This window comes from Mercenaria mercenaria, chromosome 13 (assembly GCF_021730395.1).
Source record: "Mercenaria mercenaria strain notata chromosome 13, MADL_Memer_1, whole genome shotgun sequence".
In the NCBI taxonomy this organism is placed as follows: domain Eukaryota; kingdom Metazoa; phylum Mollusca; class Bivalvia; order Venerida; family Veneridae; genus Mercenaria; species Mercenaria mercenaria.
The window spans coordinates 37,461,686-37,486,006 of record NC_069373.1 but is presented as its reverse complement, the minus strand read 5'-3'; the positions used below and the strand labels follow the sequence as shown (position 1 = coordinate 37,486,006).

At 35.5% G+C, this 24,321-nt stretch overlaps 1 protein-coding gene across 5 annotated transcripts in view; it reads right to left on the bottom strand.

The window, feature by feature from the left end:
* LOC123528775 (protein kinase C delta type-like) overlaps positions 1-24,321 on the bottom strand; it is a 95,660-nt gene that overhangs the window by 58,136 nt on the left and 13,203 nt on the right. For 3 of the 5 annotated variants that reach the window (XM_045308763.2, XM_045308766.2, XM_045308768.2), the window contains exons 2-3: positions 11,074-11,190; positions 4,686-4,860 (exon numbers count right to left, since the gene is read on the bottom strand). In XM_045308763.2, the coding sequence (XP_045164698.1) occupies positions 4,686-4,812 (127 nt within the window). In that variant the 5' untranslated portion in view covers positions 4,813-4,860; positions 11,074-11,190. Of the gene's footprint in view, positions 1-4,685; positions 4,861-11,073; positions 11,191-14,734; positions 14,879-24,321 lie in introns of those variants that run through there. The other 2 variants (XM_045308764.2, XM_045308765.2) reach the window with 2 other exon arrangements.

The window sequence follows — 24,321 nt, the reverse complement described above, 5'->3', positions numbered from 1 at the left end:
TTGACCTTTAATAGAGTGACCCCAAAATCAATAGGGGTCATCTACTCTGCATGTCCAATCATCCTAGGAAGTTTCAACATTCTGGGTCAAGTGGTTCTCAAGTTACTGACTGGAAATGGTTTTCCATGTTCAGACCCCTGTGACCTTGACCTTAAATAGAGAGACCCCAAAATCTATAGGGGTCATCTACTCTGCCTGTCCAATCATCCTATGAAGTTTCAACATTCTGGGTCAAGTTGTTTTCAAGTTATTGATCAGAAATGGTTTTCCATGTTCAGGCCCCTGTGACCTTGACCTTTAACAGAGTGACCATAAAATCAATAGGGTCATCTACTCTGCATGACCAATCATCCTATTAAGTTTCAACATTCTGGGTCAAGTGGTTCTCAAGTTATTGATCGGAAATGGTTTTCCATGTTCAGGCCCCTGTGACCTTGACTTTAACAGAGTGAACCCAAAATCAATTGGGGTCATCTACTCTGCATGACCAATCATCCTACGAAGTTTCAACATTCTGGGTCAAGTGGTTCTCAAGACTATTGACTGGAAATGGTTTTCCATATTCAGACCCCTGTGACCTTGACCTTTGATGGAGTGACCCCAAAAACAATAGGGGTCGTCTACTCTATAAGCCCTGCCACCCTATGAGGTTTGAATGTTCTGGGTCAAATGGTTCTCCGGTTATTGGTTGGAAAATAAGTGTGATGGACAGAAGGATGGATGGACAGACAGGGCACAAACAATATGTCTCTCCCAGTTGTGGGGGGGGGGGGGGGGGGAGAGACATAAATACATTGCAGGGTATTATTAAATGTCATATGGCAAGTAGACTACAAGTGCCACTCAAGACATTACTTTGGGCATGGACTGAGGCACCTCGGTACAACCATACGTAATTCCTACAAGCCACTTTATTAGCTAAATCTACAACCTTAGCAGGGTTTTCAACAAACACCAGCGGAAAGGGGGGAGTGGAGAAGCTGGGAAGTCAGTGACCTTTAACCAGTCCGTTTTAGAAATTTAGCAAGGTAAAGGTTAATAACTCTCGGCTTACAAAGAAGCTTTTCTGATAAAAAGGCAAACTAGAGTATAAATGATGAACTGTTGTAGTGTTTAATACAATCATACAGCTCATATTCATGATATGAGCCGCACCATGAGAAAACCAACATAGTGTATTTGCGACCAGCATGGATCCAGATCAGCCTGCGCATCCACGCAGTCTGGTCAGGATTCACTTTCAAAGCCTAATATTTTGTAAATAGAGAAACTGTTAGCGAACAGCATGGATCCTGACCAGACTACACGGATGCACAGGCTGGTGTGGATCCATGATGGTCACAAATCCACCACTGTGAAATCATTAATATTCGTTGGGGACTAATTTCGTGGATTTCGTGATTTAGTCATTCCACGAAAGTTAATCTCGACGAAAAGTAAAACTCCCATTCATTTTATATTTTAAAAGTTGAAATCCACGAATTCTAACCCCACGAAATTGCCGTTTTGACCAAAACCACAAAATTTCATGCCCACAAATTTAAATGATTTTACAGTACCGGTATGTTGGTTTTCTCATGGTGTGGCTCATATGAGGTTACATAACCTGTCTAAGGATATATGATTCAACTATAAACTGGGGTTTAAAACTGATGTCAAGAACTTGAGAAATATTGCTTGAATCAGACATCAGGTGCTAATCGTTTATCATAATTATTGAACTCTTTCTTACCAGGATCTATGTTACAAATAGTTATGTTATCAGTGCCAGCTGGGTAATGTTTCCTATCCTATATTGTTTATTTTACCTGTGTTACAGGTACTTGGAAATACAGAACTTGTAGACTTTTAGTGCTATACTACTACTGCAACTAAAACTTGACAGGCTGATTTGTTCAAATACAAGAAGCAAAGTGAACCTTTAAGAACCCAAAACTAAAAGGGACATCATTTAGTTTTGTTTTTATTTCACAAACATGCTATTGCAATTTTTTTTAACCCACAAACAAGCTTTGATCATCCTCTCCGCCCCCCACACCCCTCCCACCCCCCTCCCACCCCCCTATAACATCAGCTGCTGCTGCCAACAAATTTTGATATTACAAGTCCTACTATATACTTTTTGATCCCATAAAATATACAGTGACAATTTTTGACAGCACATATGCTGTTGTAATTTCTGACCCCATTTGTCTGAGCAAAATGTTTACCAACAAATGAACACGAAGGAAACAGCACAATGTTAAAAGTGATAATATTTATATTCAAGATCTGGTAAAACTTTGACAGTTTCTGTATTTAATCAATGAAAAATATTCTAAGTGATAATTTAAGCTAACAATGTTCAGATATTGCTGTTACATTTTCCTCAAATTTCTTTGATATAATTTCAAAAATCCTGTGCATTTTACAGCCTACTGTACTACAGTACTACATATCTATACAAAATGAACACTTATTTCATGTCAACAGATACTTTACCATAACTGTTCTGCACAAATATCTGTTTTCAAGACATTACATCTTTAGTTTCAAACATATTCCAGTGCATTTAATATAATAAAAGCAACTTCTTCATAAGAAAGTTTCTTCAAAAACTGTTAAAACATTCAATACTATCTAAGAGACAACAGGGTCATGATGGCCTTAGATTGCTCACCTGGGTCACTCTGCTTGCTTCAACAGTTTTAGTAGATGGTTATGCAAGAAAAATGTCTTTAAAATTATTTTGAAGTAAGAGATACTAAATAAATACGGGCAGGTAATGTGTGTGTTGGAGAGATGGGTTGGGGGGCTGGTAGGGTAAGATGTTTGGGGAATGATGACATATGATACTAAGAAACAATATTAAGTAGTTCCAACAACACATATACAGGGAAAAGTGACCATGATCCCTGGCAGTCATCTTTCTTGATGAAACAGATTAATTTGTACAATCCTCGTAACGAGTCTCCCAAGAAACATTTGCGTGAAATTATTTTGAAATTAGGCACGCTGTTTCTGACAACATGATTTTTAAACTTTCTAAAATATACATACGGGGAAAAGTGACCAAGCCCTCTGACAGCCATGTTTTTTGACAAATCAGAATAATCTGAACAACCTTGGTAGATGGTCACAGATGAACCATTTGTGTGATTTGTTTAATCGCGCCAGCAATTTCATACAACAATCTTTTTAAGGTTTCGATGGAGGCCTTGAGAAACAAAAATCAAACAACACCAAATCATTGAAAGAAAGAGTTGTTTGACATGAAAATTGAACAGCATGTAAAACATGTATATTACTTTAAGAAACAAGAGTCAGTATACTGATATAAACATTGAATTCCGGAAAAGGGCTACCTAAAGGGGCTCCACTTCCGGACAGTCAAACGCCTTTAAAAACTCACCATTTTCAAAGAACAGTTACACATGTTCGTTTTGATGCATTTGCAATAGCGTGCGAGTGGTGAAATTTCGCATAACAAGGTGGAACACAGTTTTCAGCAATTGTTTATCTTTATTTCTTTACAAATGGCATTCATTTTCGAAGGGAGACAACTGTTCCCGATTATTTTAAGTACAAATGGCATTCATTTTCAAAGGGAAACAACTTTTTCCGATTATTTTAAGTAATCTTTGAGAAAAAGTTGTCTCCCTTTGAAAATGAATGACATTTGTAAAGAAAAAAGATAAACAACTGCTGAAAACTATGTTCCACCTTGTTACGTGAAATTTCACCACTCGCACGCTATTGCAAATGCATCAAAACAAACATGTGTAACAGTTCTTTGAAAATGGTGAGTTTTTAAAGGCGTTTAACTGTCCGGAAGTGGAGCCCCTTTAGGCAGCCCTTTTCCGGAATTCAATGTTTATATCAGTATACTGACACTTGTTTCGTAAAGTAATATACATGTTTTACATACTGTTCAATTTTCATGTCTAACAACTCTTTCTTTCTATGATTTGTTTTGTTTGATTTTTCTTTCTCAAGGCCTCCATCGAAACCTTAAAGTTTCCACTATATACAGACTGGGAAAGTAACCACGCCCTCTGGAGACCATGATTTTTGACAAATCGGAACAATTTGAACAATGCTGATAGAGGGTCAGCCAAGGACATTTTGTGTAAAATTACATTAAAATCAGGCCAACAGTTTCATACAAGAAGATTTTTAAAGTTCCACTACACACATATTGGAAAAGTGACCATGCCCCCTCAAGCAACCGTGTTTTAGACTAATCAGAATAATTAGAACAATCTTGGTAGAGGGGTATATAGGAACATTTGTGTGAAATTATTTCAAAATCTGACTAGCAGTTTATGTTGTTTGAAGATTTTTCTATTCCAACTCTTGCAGCGTCCATGTGCAACCAAGCTGAATGGTTTGAACAATTCTGGAAGAAGACAATAATTAACTCCAGGAACATAATTGTCAAATTTCGTTAACTTCCACCATATGGTTTTAGAAGAAAAGTGTGGACGGAGGACGGACTGACTGATGCAGGACGATGAGTTATCACAAGAGCTCACCCCAAGCACATTTTGCTCTCAGGTGAGCTAAAAAAAACTCCTTAAGAAATATCATATTCATTCTTTGAAATCTTGTCCACTAACTCCTCGAAACTGAATTTTTCGTTCAGTCATAAGACTTTTTGTTCAGTGGAGTTCCAGTCTATTCTCTCTTTTGAACTGTTGCCTTACCTGGTGTGTTTACAGCCTCTTTAACGTTAATAGCAATGTAAGGATCGAACACGTCTGCTTTACTGTCCATACTGGGTCCCCTCTCCACCTGTAACAGCTTCACACGGATAAATCCTACAGAGGGCATTGTGCTTCACTGTCTTTCTTCCTTGTATATTGTAATTTGATATTTAATCTGAAATACAAGTAAAGCTTTAGAACATGACTGAGCCGCACCATGAGAAAACCAACATAGTGCATCTGTGACCAGCATGGATCCAGACCAGCCTGCGCATCTGTGCAGTTTGGTCAGGATCCATGCTGTTTGCTAACAGTTTCTTTAATTGCAATAGGCTTTGAAAGCGCAGGCTGGTCTAAATCCATGCTGGCCGCAAACGCACTATGTTGGTTTTCTCATGGTGCGGCTCAATTGTAATATTTGATATAACTGACCTGGATATGATTTTAATCTGTGTAAGCATAAAACTGTAGTTATTGTCGAAGGGTGTTTTACATGGAAAATTCTAGATCACATACTTTCACAGATATTTTACATATGCTTGTTCCATGGTGAAACATACACATGTAACAGCCCTACAATGCATACTGTAGATTCACTAATGTTCCACAGGTTTTGTCTAGCATTTAAATAATTAATTCTTCAGCGATTATAACCTGAATGCTTATCAATATAACATTCATACATATATCGTGCTTGGTCTGCTGATGTGGACAAGTTGCCATCAAATGAAAGTAGAATGTTTGCAAATTATTGACCAAGTTTCACAAAAATAGACAATGAGTTCAAGCAATGCACTTAAGTATTAGATAATAAACCTAGACAGATTTTACTGTATCTTCTACATACACACCTAAACCTCTCTTTATACATATTTATCTGTAACAAGATCAAGACTTCCTTTTCTACATTTCTCAAATCTAAATAAAACTCTTTCCAAAATATAACAGCTAATTTTTTACAAATCCCAACGCTGTGTTCAATTTACAGCTTTGAAACCCACAGTCATCTAATAGTTCATTTTTGCAGTTTCATTGAAAATCTGCCTTCTACTGAATATGAATGAGTTATAATTAAACTCGTTAGGTGTGTGATATAATAATGGTGTACGACTATGAAGAATTACGCAGACCGATATATTATCATAAAATATCTGTGTATTAAATTTTTTCTACCATTTAATGGTGTCATGTTCCAACCAGTTTTTCACACGAGTCTCTCAGCTGTCAGGTATAAATTGAACAGGACTGTGAATTTGTCATGTTTTTACCAAAAGTGTCGATGAAACTGACTGTCATATAATACAAAATACCATGGGTGATACAATATGGAGGAATAAATCATTGGATCCTTTAGTACATTTTTTAAAAAAAAAGTTAAATAGCACCAACTGGTAAAATTTTATAATGTACTGGCCTAGACAGTTCCCAGAACATACTCTATCAAAACATTTTTGTGTTTCATTATTATGCTCTGTGTTGCATTCTGGGTAATTACAGGGGTCAATCTCCCCCATTTGAACAAATTTGGGAGAGGACCTTCAAATAATAATAATGCTACAGATAAAGTTTGATGAAGATCCATCAAGCGGTTCATGAGTAGATTTCAGTTATAGGTATTTCAATTTTTAACTCAAAGGGCCCCTAAATTAGACCACTTAGAGCCCCTATTTGAACAAATTTAGGAAAGAACCTTTTAATGATGCTCAAACTCAAGTCTGATTAAGATAAATCATGCAGTAAATAAGAAAAAGTCGTCTAAAAAGTATTTCTATTTTTAGCTGTAGTGGCCCCTGAAAAGGACCAAGCGCCCAAATTTGAATAAATTTTAGACAGGATCTTATTATGATGCCTAAGGTCAAGTCTGATGAAAATCGATCTAGCAGTTCATGATAAGAACTAGAGATGCTTTTGAGAAAAGCGCATGTCTCCCACAACTGCCCCTATGAAAAATGTCTAGTGTCTCTAGATGGCTTAGATGAGTGGATCCAATTAGATGGTCTGGACGAGTGGATCCAATCAGTAATTCAAGGGCGATAAATCGAAAAAGCCTGGGCGGATTTGGCTAGTTATCGAACTTGGTTAAGGTCTTATGGCCAAACACATTTTGTTCAAGTTTAATGAAGTTCGGATGAAAAATGTTCGACTTAGAGAGCTGACAAGAGTAAAAATGCAGATTTTTCAGTAATTCAAGGGCCATAACTCCAAAATGCCTGGACCGATTAAGCTAGTTATCGAATTTGGCCAAGGTCTCATGGTCAAACACATTTTGTTTAAGTTTGGTGAAGATCGGATGAGAAATGTTCGACTTAGAGTGCGGACAAGAGTAACAAGAGGACCATGATGGTCCTGAATCGCTCACCTCTTCTCACATGACCCAGTTTTGAGTATGACGTCGTTTTTCTATTATTTGACATAGTGACCTAGTTTTTGAGCTCATGTGACCAAGTTTTGAACTTGATCTAGATATTATCAAGATAAAAATTCTGACCAATTTTCATGAAGATCCATTGAAAAATACGGTCTCTAGAGAGGTCACAAGGTTTTTCTATTATTTGACCTATTGACCTAGTTTTCGAAGGTACGTGACCCTGTTTTGAACTTTACCTAGATATCATCAAGGTGAACATTCTCACTGATTTTCATGAAGATCTCATGAAAAATATGGCCTCTAGAGAGGTCACAAGGTTTTTCTATTTTTATACCTACTGGCCTAGTTTTTGACCGCACGTGACCCAGTTTCAAAACTGACCTAGATATCATCAAGGTGAACATTTAGATCAATTTTCATGAAGATCCATTGAAAAATATGGCCTCTAGAGAGGTCACAAGGTTTTAATAATTTCAGACCTACTGACCTAGTTTTTGACCGCAGTTGACCGAGTTTCAAACTTGACCTAGATATCATCAAGATGAACATTCAGACCAACTTTCATACAGATCCCATGAAAAGTATGGCCTTTAGAGAGGTCACAAGGTTTTTCTATTATTTGACCTACTGACCCAGTTTTTTAAGGCACGTGACCCAGTTTCAAACTTGACCTAGATATCATCAAGGTGAACATTCTGACCAATTTTCATGAAGATCCATTCAAGGGTATGGCCTCTAGAGAGGTCAAAAGGTTTTTCTATTTCAAGACCTACTGACCTAGTTTTTGATCGCAATTGACCCAGTTTCAAACTTGACCTATATATCATCAAGATAAACATTCACACCAACTTTCATACAGATCCCATGAAAAATATGGCCTCTAGAGAGGTCACAACGTTTTTTCATTATTTGACCTACTGACCTATTTTTTGAAGGCACGTGACCCACTTTTGAAAATGACCTAGATATCATCAAGGTGAACATTCTGACCAATTTTTACTGAGATCCATTCACAAGTATGGCCTCTAGAGAGGTCACAAGGTTTTTCTATTTTTAGACCTACTGACCTAGTTTTTGACCGCACATGACCCTGTTTCGAAATTTACCCAGATATCATCAAGATGAACATTCAGACCAACTTTCATACAGATCCAATGAAAAATATGGCCTTTAGAGAGGTCACAAGGTTTTTCTATTATTTGACCTACTGACCTAGTTTTTGAAGGCACGTGACCCACTTTCGAACTTGACCTAGATATCATCAAGATGAACATTCACACCAATTTTCATACAGATCCCATGAAAAATATGGCCTCTAGAGAGGTCACAAGGTTTTTCTATTATTTGACCTACTGACCTAGTTTTTGATGGCACGTAACCCAGTTTCAAACTTGACCTAGATATCATCAAGGTGAACATTCTGACCAATTTTCATTTTTCATGAAGATCTCATGAAATATATGGCCTCTAGAGAGGTCACAAGGTTTTTCTATTTTTAGACCTACTGGCCTAGTTTTTAAACGCATGTGACCCAGTTTCCAACTTGATCTAGATATCATCAAGATGAACATTCTGACCAACTTTCATACAGATCCCAGAAAAATATGGCCTTTAGAGAGGTCGCAAGGTTTTTCTATTATTTGACCTACTGACCTAGTTTTTGAAGGCACGTGACCCAGTTTCAAACTTGACTTAGATATCATCAAGGTGAATGTTCTGACCAATTTTCATGAAGATCCTGTGAAATATATGGCCTCTAGAGAGGTCACAAGGTTTTTCTATTTTTAGACCTACGGACCTAGTTTTTTATGGCACGTGACCCAGTTTCGAATTTGACCTAGAAATCATCAAGGTGAACGTTCTGACAAATTTTCACGAAGATCCTGTGAAATATATGGCCTCTAGAGAGGTCACAAGGTTTTTCTATTTTTAGACCTTCTGACCTAGTTTTTGATGGCACATGACCCAGTTTCGAACTTAACCTAGATATCATCAAGGTGAACATTCTGACCAATTTTCATGAAGATCTTTTGAAATATATGGCCTCTAGAGAGGTCACAAGGTTTTTCTATTTTTAGACTTACTGACCTAGTTTTTGAGGCACATGACCCAGTTTCGAACTTGACCTAGATATCATCAAGATGAACATTCTGACCAACTTTCATAAAGATCCCACAAAAAATGTGACCTCTAGAGTGGTCATAAGCAAAAGTTTACGGACGGACGGACTGACACACGGACGACGGACGCTGCGTGATCACAAAAGCTCACCTTGTCACTATGTGACAGGTGAGCTAAAAAGGCAGATTTCTTAATAATTCAAGGGCTGTAACTCCAAAATGCCTCGACCGATTTGGCTAGTTATCGAACTTGGCTGAGGTCTCATGGTCAAACACATTTTGTTCAAGTTTGGTGAGGACTGGATGAGAAATGTTTGAATTAGAGTGCAGACAAGAGTAAAAAGGCCGATTTTTGGTAATTCAAGGGCCATAACTCCAAGACGCCTAGACTGATTTGGCTAGTTATCGAACTTGGCTGAGGTCTCATGGTCAAACACATTTTGTTCAAGTTTGGTGAAAATCGGATGAGAAATGTTCGACTTTAATAGAGTGCAGACAAGCTTTGTGACAGACACACACACAGACTGGAGTAAAATCAGTATGTCTCCCACACCACTGTGTGGTGGGAGACATAATTAAGTCATTCAAATGTTTTTTCTTCTTTTAGCTCTTGCAGGGGCCAACCTGGAACAAAAGAACAAACTTGAAAGAGGACACCAGGCTAAGATGCTAGTGACCAAGTTTGGAGTAATTCTGACCAGTAGTTTCAGAGAAGATGTAATCTGACAAAAAGTGTTGACATTGAGCAATCAGAACAGTTCACCCCCAGCACTTTATGCTTTTGGGAACTACAAAAAAACATGAAAGTACAAATTTTGGTCCCTGTGACTTTGACCTTTGTGCCACTGACCCTAAAACATAAAGATATATTCCTAGTTAGCATCTAGTGATTAAGTAAGATTTGAAAGCTGTAGCTATCGTACTTTCTGACTTCTAGTCCAGAAAGGAAAAAGCTGACAAGGAAAAAGGCTGGTGAGACCATTTCATAACATCTCAAAAAGGAGTTTACAAAAAACTAGAGCTGCTTTTGCGAAAAGCACATGTCTCCCACAACTGCCTAATCATCTAAATTGTAAGTCAGTCTTTACATACTGTTTACTCACTACAAATATACCTTTGAAGAGTAAAAAGGCTCATTTTGGGTAATTTAAGGGCCATAATTCTGAAGTGCCTCGGGCGATTTGGCTAGTTAATTAACTTGGCTGAGGAGTTATGGTCAAAAACATTTGGTTCAAGTTTGATGAAGATTTGATGCGAACTGTTTGACTTAGAGCACGGACAAGAGTTAAAAAGGCCGATTTTTGGTAATTCAAGGGCCATAATTCTGAAGTGCCTCAGCCGATTTGCCTAGTTATCAAACCTGGCCAAGGAGTTATGGTCAAACACATTTTGTTCAAGTTTGGTGAAGATTGGATGAGAACTGTTCGACTTAGAGCGCAGACAAGAATACAAAGGCCGATTTTTGTTAATTCAAGGGCCATAATTCCGAAAAACCTGGGCCGAATTGGCTAATTAAAGAACTTGGCCGAGGACTTACTGACAAACACATTTTGTTCAAGTTTGTTGAAGATTGGACTTTGAGCGCTCAAAAAGGGCCCTAAAAGGACTTATATACTACTAATGATTAGCACTATAGGGATCCTTTTAGGTCACAAGATCTGAGCGTTTTACGGTAATTCAAGGGCCATAATTCCGAAGTGCCTGGGCCGATTTGGCTGGTTATCGAACTTAGCCAAGGACATATTGGCAAACACATTTCGTTCAAGTTTGGTGAAGATCTGACGAGAAATGTTCGACTTTGTGCAGACAAGGTTTGTGACAGACAGACACACAGACAGGAGTAAATCAAAATGTCTCCTACACCACTGTGTGGCGAGAGACATAACAAGGGAATATTTACCTTCCTGGTAAATGTCGTATACTATGAATAATCACAGCTGTTAGTCCATCAACTCACAAGCTTTTTTTGGATGAATCTACATTTTCCTATCTTGCCTGAATATAACCTGAATATAACCTGAAAATACACACACAAAAATACTGTGAAACAACTGAATTTCCAAGCTAAAGTTTAACAAGAACACATTCTAAAAGGGTGTTTATACTTAGATGGTAATGTTTGGTAAGTTGTGGTGGTATGAAAAACCAAGCTTAATTATAACACTCTCCATGATATTTCCAAGACTAAATTCTATGTCCCTTGCAATAGTTTTTGTTGTGAGATGGAATTCCATGGTATTGAAGGTGCACTACTGAAAATGGGAGTAGTTTATGTAATGTTATTTCAATATTTTAGTATAGTCCAGTATTCCAAATGTTATCAAAGTTCTATGTTCAAAATACAGTTAAAGATAAACACATCTGAAGACAAGCACCAAATTTGTATTCTATACTGTCACTTTAGTTTAGCGATGTTGCTTGTTCTAAATTACAAAGAAGACTGATTTTTAGTTGGAAAACAAATTATAAATTTTCAAGGACAATCTCTAGGGTAACCATATTAGCCAATGAAATTTTAAAAGTAATTTTATATTTAAACCAATGAAAATTATTGTAACAAAAAGGTTAAATCATTTACTTAAAGAATTAAGAAGTTTACTTAAGAACATGCTTGGGTTTCACACTTAATCAGCTAAGGAAGCCAAGGTGTTTGTTAACAATAGCACCTAATGCAAAGTGCTAAAAGCAAAATATGTTTTATAATCAAAATTGTTTAGAAAGTGATAAAATAAAAATTTCTGACATGTTTAAGCAGGAAAAATAATAAGTTAAGTAACACATGTCCAAGCAAATAATGTTACAAAATAGAAAAATCAATTCTGAATAATTTTTACTTAATTCACAAGATACTGAAATTAAATTTATAAAATTTTAATTTATCATTAAAATTTTATGAAAGAATTTGGCTGATTTTATAGCCTGGTTACACATATTCCAAGCGCTAGTTCAAGGCTTATTTTGCTCATCCCATCTCCTGTAAATTTTTATGCAAAAGAAATTAGAATCTAGTCCATATATCACTGTTATTAACATGAGCTTTTATCTTTTCATAACCCAAATAGTAACATTTTATGGTATTTGAACTATGATATACATTTTAATTATTTTTATCTATCATTTTGTTCAAGATAATGTAAACAAAAGGAAAGCAATTCATATAAAAAATATATTGTGCACGAGTGTTTACAAAATGAATGTGGTTACTTTTCAAAATATATACATGTATACGTATATATATACATTGTTCTTGCAATTTTCACAAAAACAAAATAACCGCAGAATTAAAATACAGCAAAAGTTAATGCAAATAATATGCCTCCAAATCAGAGAATCACAGAATGATGTTCCCATATCTCTATGAGATGAAATTTTGATCAAAGAATTGGTAATTTTCATTGACATGGCAAATGAGCAATGTATTAATATTGGTGCAGAAACAGACAATACAGTAACACTTTATCACATTAATTTCAGTTAGTTTTTCTGTTTGGCTTATTTAATAAAAAAAAAAAATTCGTTCCAAGCACCCACTGTCATTCTTACTTACTGTACAGTTATGGGAGACAACAGATTATAGGTTACAGTCACATAAATTTAGCACAGTCTTTTTACAATAAACAACAAAACAAGAGACACAGTGAGCCAGTATAGTTGCCACCCTTACACACAGCTGTTGTGACACAAGAACCTGTAGGTAATCCAAAGGGAATTCTTTTACAAAAGAAAATCACAATTTCTGAAGACTGATTCCCTTAAAAATAGGTTTTATTTTGACATAATATCATTCAGGGAAAAATAAAAAGTCATTTACTTGGAAAATTCCATGGAAAATATCTTACAGGAGATATAAACAGAAGAAGCTCTTTACAGGTTCAACATTTTAGCATTCCATTTTACTGCTTTTTCCTGAAATTTTAGAAATATTTAAGTAGCAAAGGGCAATTCTGACTGTGAATGATAATACCTCAGAGAATAGCTCATTCTCACAAGTAGAAGGATAACTGGTGCATAAAAAGAGAGATTTCCTATACTAGGTGAATCTTTGAGTGATCAAAATCATAGGAATTTATAGTAATGATTGGATTTCTATATTTAATAAAAAAAAAAAAGGTGCAAAGTATCCTTGTGTAAGAAACATATGTTTAAATCTGAATCATCAATATTTGAAACTGAGACGTTTTACAAAATCAACAATCTTCAACAGTTACAAATATGTGCAATACATGCCCATGTTACTTTATAATTTATCAGACATGCATTTTGTAGTAAACTAATCATATCTTCCCCAAGAAGAGCAGGGAGATTTAACATGCAAACTGATATCTTATCAAGAAAAGAAGGGAAAATAGAACAAGCTACAAGAAGCACAGATCTTTGTAGGAAAAAGATAATTATGAATATCGAGGGTCCGAATTTTATCTCCACAAGAGATAAATGCTTCCCCAAGACGATTCAATGGAAAACGTATCTCTGAGTGATCGTGCTCCACCACTGACTGAAGTTGACAAGTTGTCAGACATGCAGATAAAATCTCATTAAATCTACTTAAAAAATCCTGGGGAGCATGCACTGGTAATTTACAACTGAAAAATCATGTTAAACCCAACAAATCTTCGTCCCGGAATGACTTTACCAAGAGTAATGATCAGTCTTCTTCCTGTGACACCAGATGTGTCGGAAATTTGTCTGTCAGTCATTTCCATTCCAGACATTTTACTATTTCCTTATTTGGGGAGAACTGGATGTCAGATCTGCTTCAGATATCTGTACAACACAAGTAACAGATGCTATTTCTCTGCCTGATTAATTTGTTTATTTAGTCAATTTTCTTTATCTGTAAAATTAATGTAATTTCCTATCCTTATTTACTAAACAAGGTCAGACACTGCCATTTTTATGTTACAACTTTCACATCTCACCTGAAGGTGGTCAATCACATTTTAACAACTTTTTTTACATTTTTTTTTACATTTTGTACATTCTGTTAGAGATTTATTTGATGAACAAACAGGTCCATCACATATAGAAATATCACTTATTACAAATGTATAATTTCTTATTACATTTATATGACTATGTAATTACCCCACCTCACACATATCCAACACAACTCTTCACCCCTTCAATTTAATTTCTAACTTATCAACATTTCTATTTGATAAAATTTAGGATTTTTCAACAATCTTAACAAAAAGGAAAGCTGTTAAACTGTGTATAACTTTGGAATTAACATATTTCCGAACTAAGAGAGGCTCAGGTAATAGTAATTTTATAAACTTGCATTTCAATCCTTTGAATTTCAACTAAAAATATCATTGTCAAAGCACAATAACTCAAGGCCATATCAAAACAAGGTCAATGACTTATCCATGTGCCTCTCAGGAGTTCAAGTTTGAGTACTTAAAGGAAACTGCACAGTGGCTTGCACATGGCTGTGTTAAAATTCTACACATTTCTGATAAAATACTTAAAAGAACACAAGTGCTTTTCCTTAGTAACTCAGGGCAGGGGGCCTTTAATGAATGAATTTAAAACCAAAATTAACAACATAGCAAATTTACCTGCTTTTTTACTCTGCACTATCCATTACTACTCCTTAAAAATACAACCTATTTTATTGCTAAAAGTTTACCCAACCAGGAAGTGAATTTTTCCCTATCAACCTGATAAAATAACATGAATCGCAGTTATCTTTGAAGTATTATGCATGTTATAATCTTGCCAATAGATTTCATGATCCTAATATTCTCAACAAAGACACATAGCTGGATCTGGGGTCTGGTGGTCTGGCTCTGGAGGTGGGTATCTTGTTCATTTGGGACTTTTACTGTTCACTAAATTTGTTCTCAATGACAAGTCATGTTTCCTCAAAATTAGTCATCTGTCACAAGGTAATGACACAGGTGTATTTGAGAAGGAGCGACCTTAGTGATAGTTAAAATATATAAAATTGTCTTAATGGATTAAACCTATTTTGTAAAAATTCCTAAGTCCTTATGACAGAAACACGCAACATGCAGCTCAAGACCACTGTCACATTATCAAAACTACTAACTGATATTAGGCTACAAAACTGTTCTGCGAGTAACATGTTTTTGACTTAACAATTGTTGTAATGACAGCCATTTCTGCTATAAAATCATCTCGAAATCTTTTATGCCCCTGGCATGAATAAATATCATGCAGAAACGGACAAGTGATGTCTTGCACTGTGACCTTGACCTTTGAACTGTGACATGGTTCTTGCAGTGACATAATGCCATCATATGTGCCAGGTATTTTCAAAAACCATCCATGTACCTAACAAAAACTATTGTTATTGCTCAGTGACTTTATGTGCTCTTTCTGTAGTGGGGCCAAATTTCAGCCCCATTCTCGTCCAAAAAGTATGTTGCTTGAATTCCCCTTCAAAAAATATTTCATTTTCTTTTACATATCCCAACCAATAAAATCCTGTCTAGATGTACATGATAATGTAAACTGTACCATTTAAAACATGAGACAATGTGCTTTAAAACCATTTTCTTTTTTAGTGCAACATTATTTATGAAAAATATTGCTTTTATCACGATGCCATTTTCCCCCTACTTTAGTGGTTATGGCGCAATTTTCCCCTCCTTACGGGCCCCGCTGCCATTCCCCAATATCTTTAAAAAAAAAAAACACTGTTGCTAAAGCAAACCTACGCAAATTGACCAAATCATGTAGATAACTGTAACCTTTCCCTTTTAAGCTGGTGACACCTGCAACATAATTTGTCTTGTTATGCCCCTGGTTATTTTTGAAACCTGCCATACATGTTTAAAGACAGGCAAAACTTGCTTACCTGTATTTCGTATTAAGACTTAGCCTTATATTTTGTTGTTGTTGTTGTTTTGGGTTTACCATTGGTTTTCAACAGTATTTCAGTTATGTAACGGCAGGCAGTTAACATGACCAGTGTTCCTGGATTCTGTACCAGTACAAACCTGTTCTCCGCAAGTAACTGCCAACTTCTCCACATGAATCAGTGGTGGAGGACGAATGATTCGAGACACAATGTCTTTTTTTGAATCGTCACGGAGAACATACGCCTTGCCTAGGGCTCTAACTCGTGACCCCCACGATCCGTAGATCTTCGCTCTCCCTATTGAGCTAAGCTGGCAAGCTAATTAATACATTTTTAGAACAAAAGTTCAAACAACAACAAATTATAGAAAGAAAAGTTTGTTTCACATAAAAATTGAACAGCATATAAAATATATATATAACTCTACATAACAAATATCAGGTTACTGATTATACACTGATTTCCAGAAAAGAGCTGCATTAAGGGGCCACACTTTCAGACAGTTCAGCACCTTCAACAAGAGGACCATGATAGTCGCTCACCTGTCCCCACATGACCAAGTTTTGAACTGAGAATGACATCGTTTTTTCTATTATTTGACATAGCAACCTAGTTTCTGAGCTCATGTGACCCAGTTTTGAACTTGACCTAGATATCATCAAGGTGAACATTCTCGCCAATTTTCATGAAGATCTAATGAAAAATATGGCCTCTAGAGAAGTCAAAAGGTTTTTCTATTTTTATACCTACTCACCTAGTTTGTGACCCAGTTTCAAACTTTATACAGATATCATCAAGGTTAATATTCAGACCAATTTTCATGAAGTTCCATTTAAAACTATGGCCTCTAGAGAGGTCAAAAGGTTTTTCTATTTTAAGACCTACTGACGTAGTTTTTGACAGCAGTTGACCTAGTTTTTGATCGCAGTTGACCCAGTTTCGAACTTGACCTAGATATCATAAAGATGAACATTCAGAATAACTTTCATACAGATCCCATGAAAAATATGGCCTCTAGAGAGGTTTGCAAGGTTTTTTTATTTTTTGACCTACTGACCTAGTTTTTGATGGCATGTGACCTAGTTTCGAACTTGACCTAGATATCATCAAGGTGAACATTCTGACCAATTTTCATGAAGATCCATTGAAAGGTATGGCCTCTAGAGAGGTCACAAGGTTTTTCTATTTTTAGACCTACTGACCTAGTCTTGGACCGGACGTGACCCAGTTTTGAACTTGACCTAGATATCATCAAGATGAACATTCTGACCAACTTTCATAAAGATCCCATGAAAAATGTGACCTCTAGAGTGGTCACAATCAAAAGTTTACCGATGCACAGACAGACGACAGACGCTGCACGATCACAAAAGCTCACCTTGTCACTTTGTGACAGGTGAGCTAAAAACTCACCAGTTTCAAAAAACTGTTACGTATCTTCATTTCCTTGCATTTGCAAAAATGCCAGGAAAAGATCTATATAAGCCTTAGGCTTTCGATCCTATCCTAAGCGTTTTTGTGAATTTTGTTGATTGTATATGTATTTTGTAAACTATCTCGCTAATAAAATATGTTTAAACCAAAAATGCCTCAGTGTTGAAATTTCACATAACTAAGTTGAATGTTAAGTTTTCAGCAAATGTTATTTTTATTTCTTTACAAATGAAATTAATTTTTAAAGGGGAACAACTTTTTGAGAATATCTTAAGTATCAATCGTACAGGGCAGAATGGCAGAACTTGTAATGGTCAGGTAGATTGTTGGTAAAGATGTTGTTTGTTTATCAAATATTTCTGTGTTTTGAAGATATACTCCTTAACCTTAAACCAGACTGGTTATCCCAGATCTATTTGTTATATAGAGGCTGATGCAGTGTCTGGAAGAATTTATTACTATAATATCAGGTCTACTGTATTAGAAACATTAATAATTGCAGCATTTACCTGTACTGAAATCTTACTTACACCCACATGGTTTTAAATTTGCTCTTCTTCTATCGTAATCATTAAACCACATGCAAACATTAACAAATGTGCACTGATAGGAATTTGTTGATTAACTATTATTACAGTCTATAGAAATGCATTCTATGACATCATAAATCAGAACTTCAAAGAGACAGAAGCCGAATGTAAAACACATACACTTGAGTGTGTGATTTTCAGTGACATGTATATGCTCTAACCATGACCTCAGAAGTAGAAGGGACCATCTACTGACCATGGACAATCAAGCTACCAATAGGTCCAATTAATCTCCAGCTATTGAGCAATAATCACACTGAATGACTGACCTTAATCTTTGACCTACTGATTTCTGAATTGTTTAGTCATATATTTAAACTACAGCTAAGTAACCTTATAAAAAGTGACATACAATCAGTGACTTTGACTTTTTAAAGCCAAACAAACACAGGCCATCTAAGACCCAGAAGGAAGTCTCAGTTACTGATAAGAAATCGAAGTGTTTTGCAACCAACCGACAGACCAACCAATATACCTTGGGATCAGGGTGGGGAGGTAGTGGAAATACAACAAGAGCTGTCGGAGGACAGCAACGCTCGACTATTTAACAGCCTTGTCGCTTGAATGAATAAGAAAGTCGAAAAAGGGGCATAATTTAGTAAAAAAGTAAAATAGGGTTATGGAACCTGCATAGTGCTTATCAGCTCATGACAGTGGACAAGTGTATGAAGTTTCAATCCATTCCCATTAGTGGGTACTGAGATACCAGCTTACATATAAGAATTTAACCCAAAAACTCCTAAGTTGAAAAAGGGGCATAATTTTGTAAAATGCAAAGTTGAGCTATTGACCCTTTGCACTGCATGTCATATCATGACAGTGAACTAGTGTGTGAAGTTTCAATTCTTTCCCATTAGTGGATACTGAGATACCAGCTTACATACAAAAACTTAACCAAAAATTTCTATGTTGAAAAAGGGGCATAATTTTGCAAAAAAGCAAAATAAAGTTATGGGACCTGCTTTGTGCATGTCAGATCATGACAGTGAACAAGTGTGTGAAGTTTCAATCCATTCCCATAAGTGAGTACTGAGATACCAGCTTACATACAAAACCTTAACCAAAAAATTCTAAGTCGAAAAAGGGGCATAATTTTGTAAAAAAGCAAAATAGAGTTATGGAACCTGTGCAATGTAAGTCAGTTTATCACAGTAAATAAGTGTGTGAAGTTTCAATCCATTCCCACAAGTGGTTACTGAGATACCAGCTTACTTACAAAACCTTAACCAAAAATTTCTAAGTCAAAAAAGGGGCATAATTTTGTAAAAAAGCAAAACAGAGTTATGGAACCTGTGCAATGTAAGTCAGTTTATCACAGTGAATAAGTGTGTGAAGTTTCAATCCATTCCCACAAGTGGTTGCTGAGATACCAGCTTACATACAAAAACTTAACCAAATCGGGACGCGGACGCCGATGCGGACGCGGACGCCGACGCATGGGCGAGTCCAATAGCTCTACTATTCTATGAATAGTCGAGCTAAAAACGCAAGTTGTAGCTTGTATATTATGACTTGAACTGATATGTTGTTAATGTAATTTTCAGTTTTTCCCTCAATGTGTTAATTGACTGAAAAGTCTGAGCAAATAGCCTGTTGCCATTTATATTCTAGGTACACAATTTTCTTGTGAACTAAGTGTTCTACTCATTACCAATGAACATAATATTATGAACAATAAATACTATTTACCATTATGCTACATAATAAACAATTAAAAGGCTTTTTTTTGGTACTACAGTTTCACATTTCTAATCTTGACTGTATACAGTGTTATGACCCTGACCCTCAATGTACTCACCCCCATCTACTGCTAAAATGTTAACCATGAAAGGCTAATAACTGAATGAACTAATTTATTGTTTACATATCTAGTATTAAAAGAAATTTCTTACCTGCATTTCATAGAACAATTAAACATTTACAAGATAACTCTTTATCACCCATCTGGATACACTTAAAGTTGAATATTTCAGCATACTTTAATACCTTGTAAATTTTAAACTAAGATCAAAGCCATGCCAAAGAAGGATATTCAACTTGTAACATAATTATTGGAATTATCAATACATTAATATACTATTTAATATTCCTGATTTAGTGTCGTCTTTATGTATTGCAGATTTACTTTTGGTGTAACAAAGAGATTGCACACTCAACTAACTATTAAAAACTGCAGCTCACTGCTGTACAGTGACTGAATGCATTTTTTGGAAAACTAACTCGCTGTAATGTACAGTAACTGACTGAATGTATTCTGAGAAAACTTAAAATGTAACATTCAATGGTTGAATGTACTGCTGGATAACTAAATGGATCGTACTCGGGGTGGCCAACCAACTTGACATTTTTGTATCATACACTTGGCAAAATATCGCTGGATTCAGTTAACATTTTTGCTTATAATTTCCTTATTACTTGACCGACTTTAATAATATAAGAAGTGTTGAGGAAAGGAAAATGAGTGCTTGCCATGATACAAATCGTCTACCTGATGTTCTCAATTCTTTTCTCAAACACTTTGCGAACTGTTTAAAGAAAATACTTAGAATGTGTGGTGGATGCTTTATTCGGAGGAAAGCACTTGTTTTCCTGTCTATAATAATAGACCCTTTTTCTCTTATTAAGATCTGTCAGGTAATAAAAAAGATATAACTTAAAAGTAAAAATTTTACCTGAATCAAGTTATTTTTTCTGTGTGTATAACACTGAAATGTTGGCCACCCTTGTACTGTACAATAACTGACTGAATGTACTGTGGCATACCTAAATAAATTGTAGCTGGATAAGTAAACTACATGTTCTGTACAATAAATGAATAGCAGTCTGAATGTATTGCGTGATAAGACACAGAATGTGCTGCACAATGGAAAATAACTGTCTGAATGTATTGCGTGATAAGAAACAGAATGTGCTGCAAAAAGTACAATAACTGTCTGAATGTATTGCGTGATAAGAAACAGTACAATAACTGTCTGAATGTATTGTGTGATACGAAACAGAATGTACTGAACAATGTACAATAACTGTTTGAATGTTTTGCGTGATAAGAAACAGAATGTGCTGTACAATGGAAAATAGCAGTCTGAATGTATTGCGTGATAAGAAACAGAATGTGCTGTACAATGGAAAATAGCAGTCTGAATGTATTGCATGATAAGAAACAGAATGTGCTGTACAATGGAAAATAGCAGTCTGAATGTATTGCGTGATAAGAAACAGAATGTGCTGTACAATGGAAAATAACTGTCTGAATGTATTGCATGATAAGAAACAGAATGTGCTGTACAAAGTACAATAACTGTCTGACTGTATTGCGTGATAAGAAACAGAATGTGCTGTACAATGGAAAATAACTGTCTGAATGTATTGCGTGATAAGAAACAGAATGTGCTGTACAATGTACAATAGCAGTCTGAATGTATTGCGTGATAAGAAACAGAATGTGCTGTACAAAGTACAATAACTGTCTGAGTGTATTGCGTGATAAGAAACAGAATGTGCTGTACAATGGAAAATAACTGTCTGAATGTATTGCATGATAAGAAACAGAATGTGCTGTACAATGTACAATAGCAGTCTGAATGTATTGCATGGTAAGAAACAGAATGTGCTGTACAATGTAAAATAACTGCCTGAATGTAACTGCATGATAAGAACCAGAATGTGCTGTACAACGTACAATAACTGTCTGAATGTATGTACTGTACAATAACTGTCTGAATGTACTGCGTGATAGAAACAGAATGTACTGTACAATGTACAATAACTGTCTGAATGTACTGTGTGACAAGAAACAGAATATGCTGTACAATGTACAATAGCAGTCTGAATGTATTGTGTGATAAGAAACAGAATGTACTGTACAATGTACAATAACTGTCTGAATGTTTTGCGTGATAAGAAATAGAATGTGCTGTACAATGTACAATAGTAGTCTGAATGTATTGCCTGATAAGAAATAGAATGTACTGTTCAATGTACAATAACTGTCTGAATGTTTTGTATGATAAGAAACAGAATGTGCTGTGTTTTGCGTGATAAAAAACAGAATGTGCTGTACAATGTACAATAGCAGTCTGAATGTATTGCTTGATAAGAAACAGAATGTGCTGTACAATGTACAATAGCAGTCTGAATGTATTGCGTGATAAGAAACAGAATGTGCTGTACAATGAAAAATAACTGTCTGAATGTATTGCATGATAAGAAACAGAACGTGCTGTACAATGTACAATAGCAGTCTGAATGTATTGCATGATAAGAAACAGAACGTGCTGTACAATGTACAATAGCAGTCTGAATGTACTGCGTGATAAGAAACAGAATGTGCTGTACAATGTACAATAACTGTCCGAATGTACTGCGTGATAAGAAACAGAATGTGCTGTACAATAACTGTCTGAATGTATTGCGTGATAAGAAACAGTACAATAACTGTCTGAATGTACTGTGTTATACAAAACAGAATGTACTGAACAATGAACAATAACTGTCTGAAAGTATTTCGTGATAAGAAACAGAATGTACTGTACAATGTACAATAACTGTCTGAACGTATTGCGTGATAAGAAACAGAATGTTAGATGTACAATGTACAATATTTAGTTCGCCTTATTATTTTCCACTGAAAATTATGACGTTCATTTCATACGAACAGCCAAAGTTACGATATTGCTGCTTAGTGATTACCGACAACTGTTTTTACGATGTCCGCGTACAGTCAGGGAGAACGTTCTTTAGATGACGTCGCAGTTGTTCCGTCTGATGAACAGAATGGCCAGGAAGCTGATTTCAAAATGTAAATATAAAAAATGAAACTATTTTTTTCAGTGTTCATGGGAAATGAATGACAGAATACTGGATCAGCAAATTAAACATGAATCGCGCACTAGCAATTCGTGTTTATTTTGCTGATCCTATTCTGTCATTTTTTATTCTGTCATTCATTTCGCATGAACACTGGAAAAAAAAAAGTTTCATTTCTTCAATAACTGTCTGAATGTACTGCATAATAAGAAACAGAATGTACTGTGCAGAATCTGACTGAATGTATTGTATGACAACTAAATGAAAATGGAATGAATGCACTGTGAAATAACCTTTCATAATAATTCAATAATTCATTGAAATTACTTTGGAATAACTTACATGTAGTTAATGTACTTTATAGTGAACAAATTTTTTTTCCCTGGTCCTATTTATTTCGTACATATTTTGTACAGATGTACTCTCTGTTACAAGAGATCACAGAGTGATCTTGGCGCCCACCAATGTGCCATTTTTGAGTGTTCCAAATTTCAAGACTTACTGACTAGCTCAAGGTCAAATTTCATTTCCGTACACAACACAAATCTATGCAAGTGGTCCAAATTTGAAGGCTGTAGCTTGAGAAATGTAAAAGTAGGTCACTAGGTCAAAATCCAGGTCAAATTTTACTTCGGAATACAAAAATATGCATGTGGTCCAAATTTGAAGCCTATACCTTCAAAAATGTGAAAGTAGGTCACTAGGTCAATGTAAAGGTCAAAGTTTGTTTCGGTACACAAAACTATGCATGTGGTCCAAATTTGAAGGCTGTAGCTTGAGAAATGTAAAAGTAGGTCACTAGGTCAAAATCAAGGTCAAATTTTATTTCGGAATACAAAACTATGCATATGGTCCAAATTTGAAGCCTGTACCTTAAAAATGTGAAAGTAGGTCACTAGGTCAATGTAAAGGTCAAAGGTCATTTCAGTACACAAAACTATGCAAGTGGTCCAAATTTAAAGGCTGTAGCTTGAGAAATGTAAAAGTAGGTCACTAGGTCAAAATCAAGGTCAAATTTTATTTCAGAATACAAAACTATGCATGTGGTCCAAATTTGAAGACTGTACCTTCAAAAATGTGAAAGTAGGTCACAAGGTCAATGTCAAGGTCAAAGTTGTTTTCAGTACACAAAACTATGCATGAAGTCCAAATTTGAAGGCTGTAGCTTGAGAAATGTGAAAGTAGGTCACTAGGTCAAAATCAATGTCAAATTTCATTTTGAAACACGAAACTATGCATATGGTCCAAAGGACATCGGACATTATGCTAGGGATTTTGCCCTAAGTTCAATGCTATTTCTTGACTTCAGTAGCTGATAGTTTTATATAACAGCTTCAAATACTGATAAATAAGTTATATTCCTATCAAACTGTCACAAAAAATAGTTTTATTTTATATTCGTTTTCTTGAAATTCGAACAGTTTGTAACTAAGGGTCATATTTTTGAAAAATTTAAAATTTGTATTTTTAGTTCAAATTAGCATTGGTA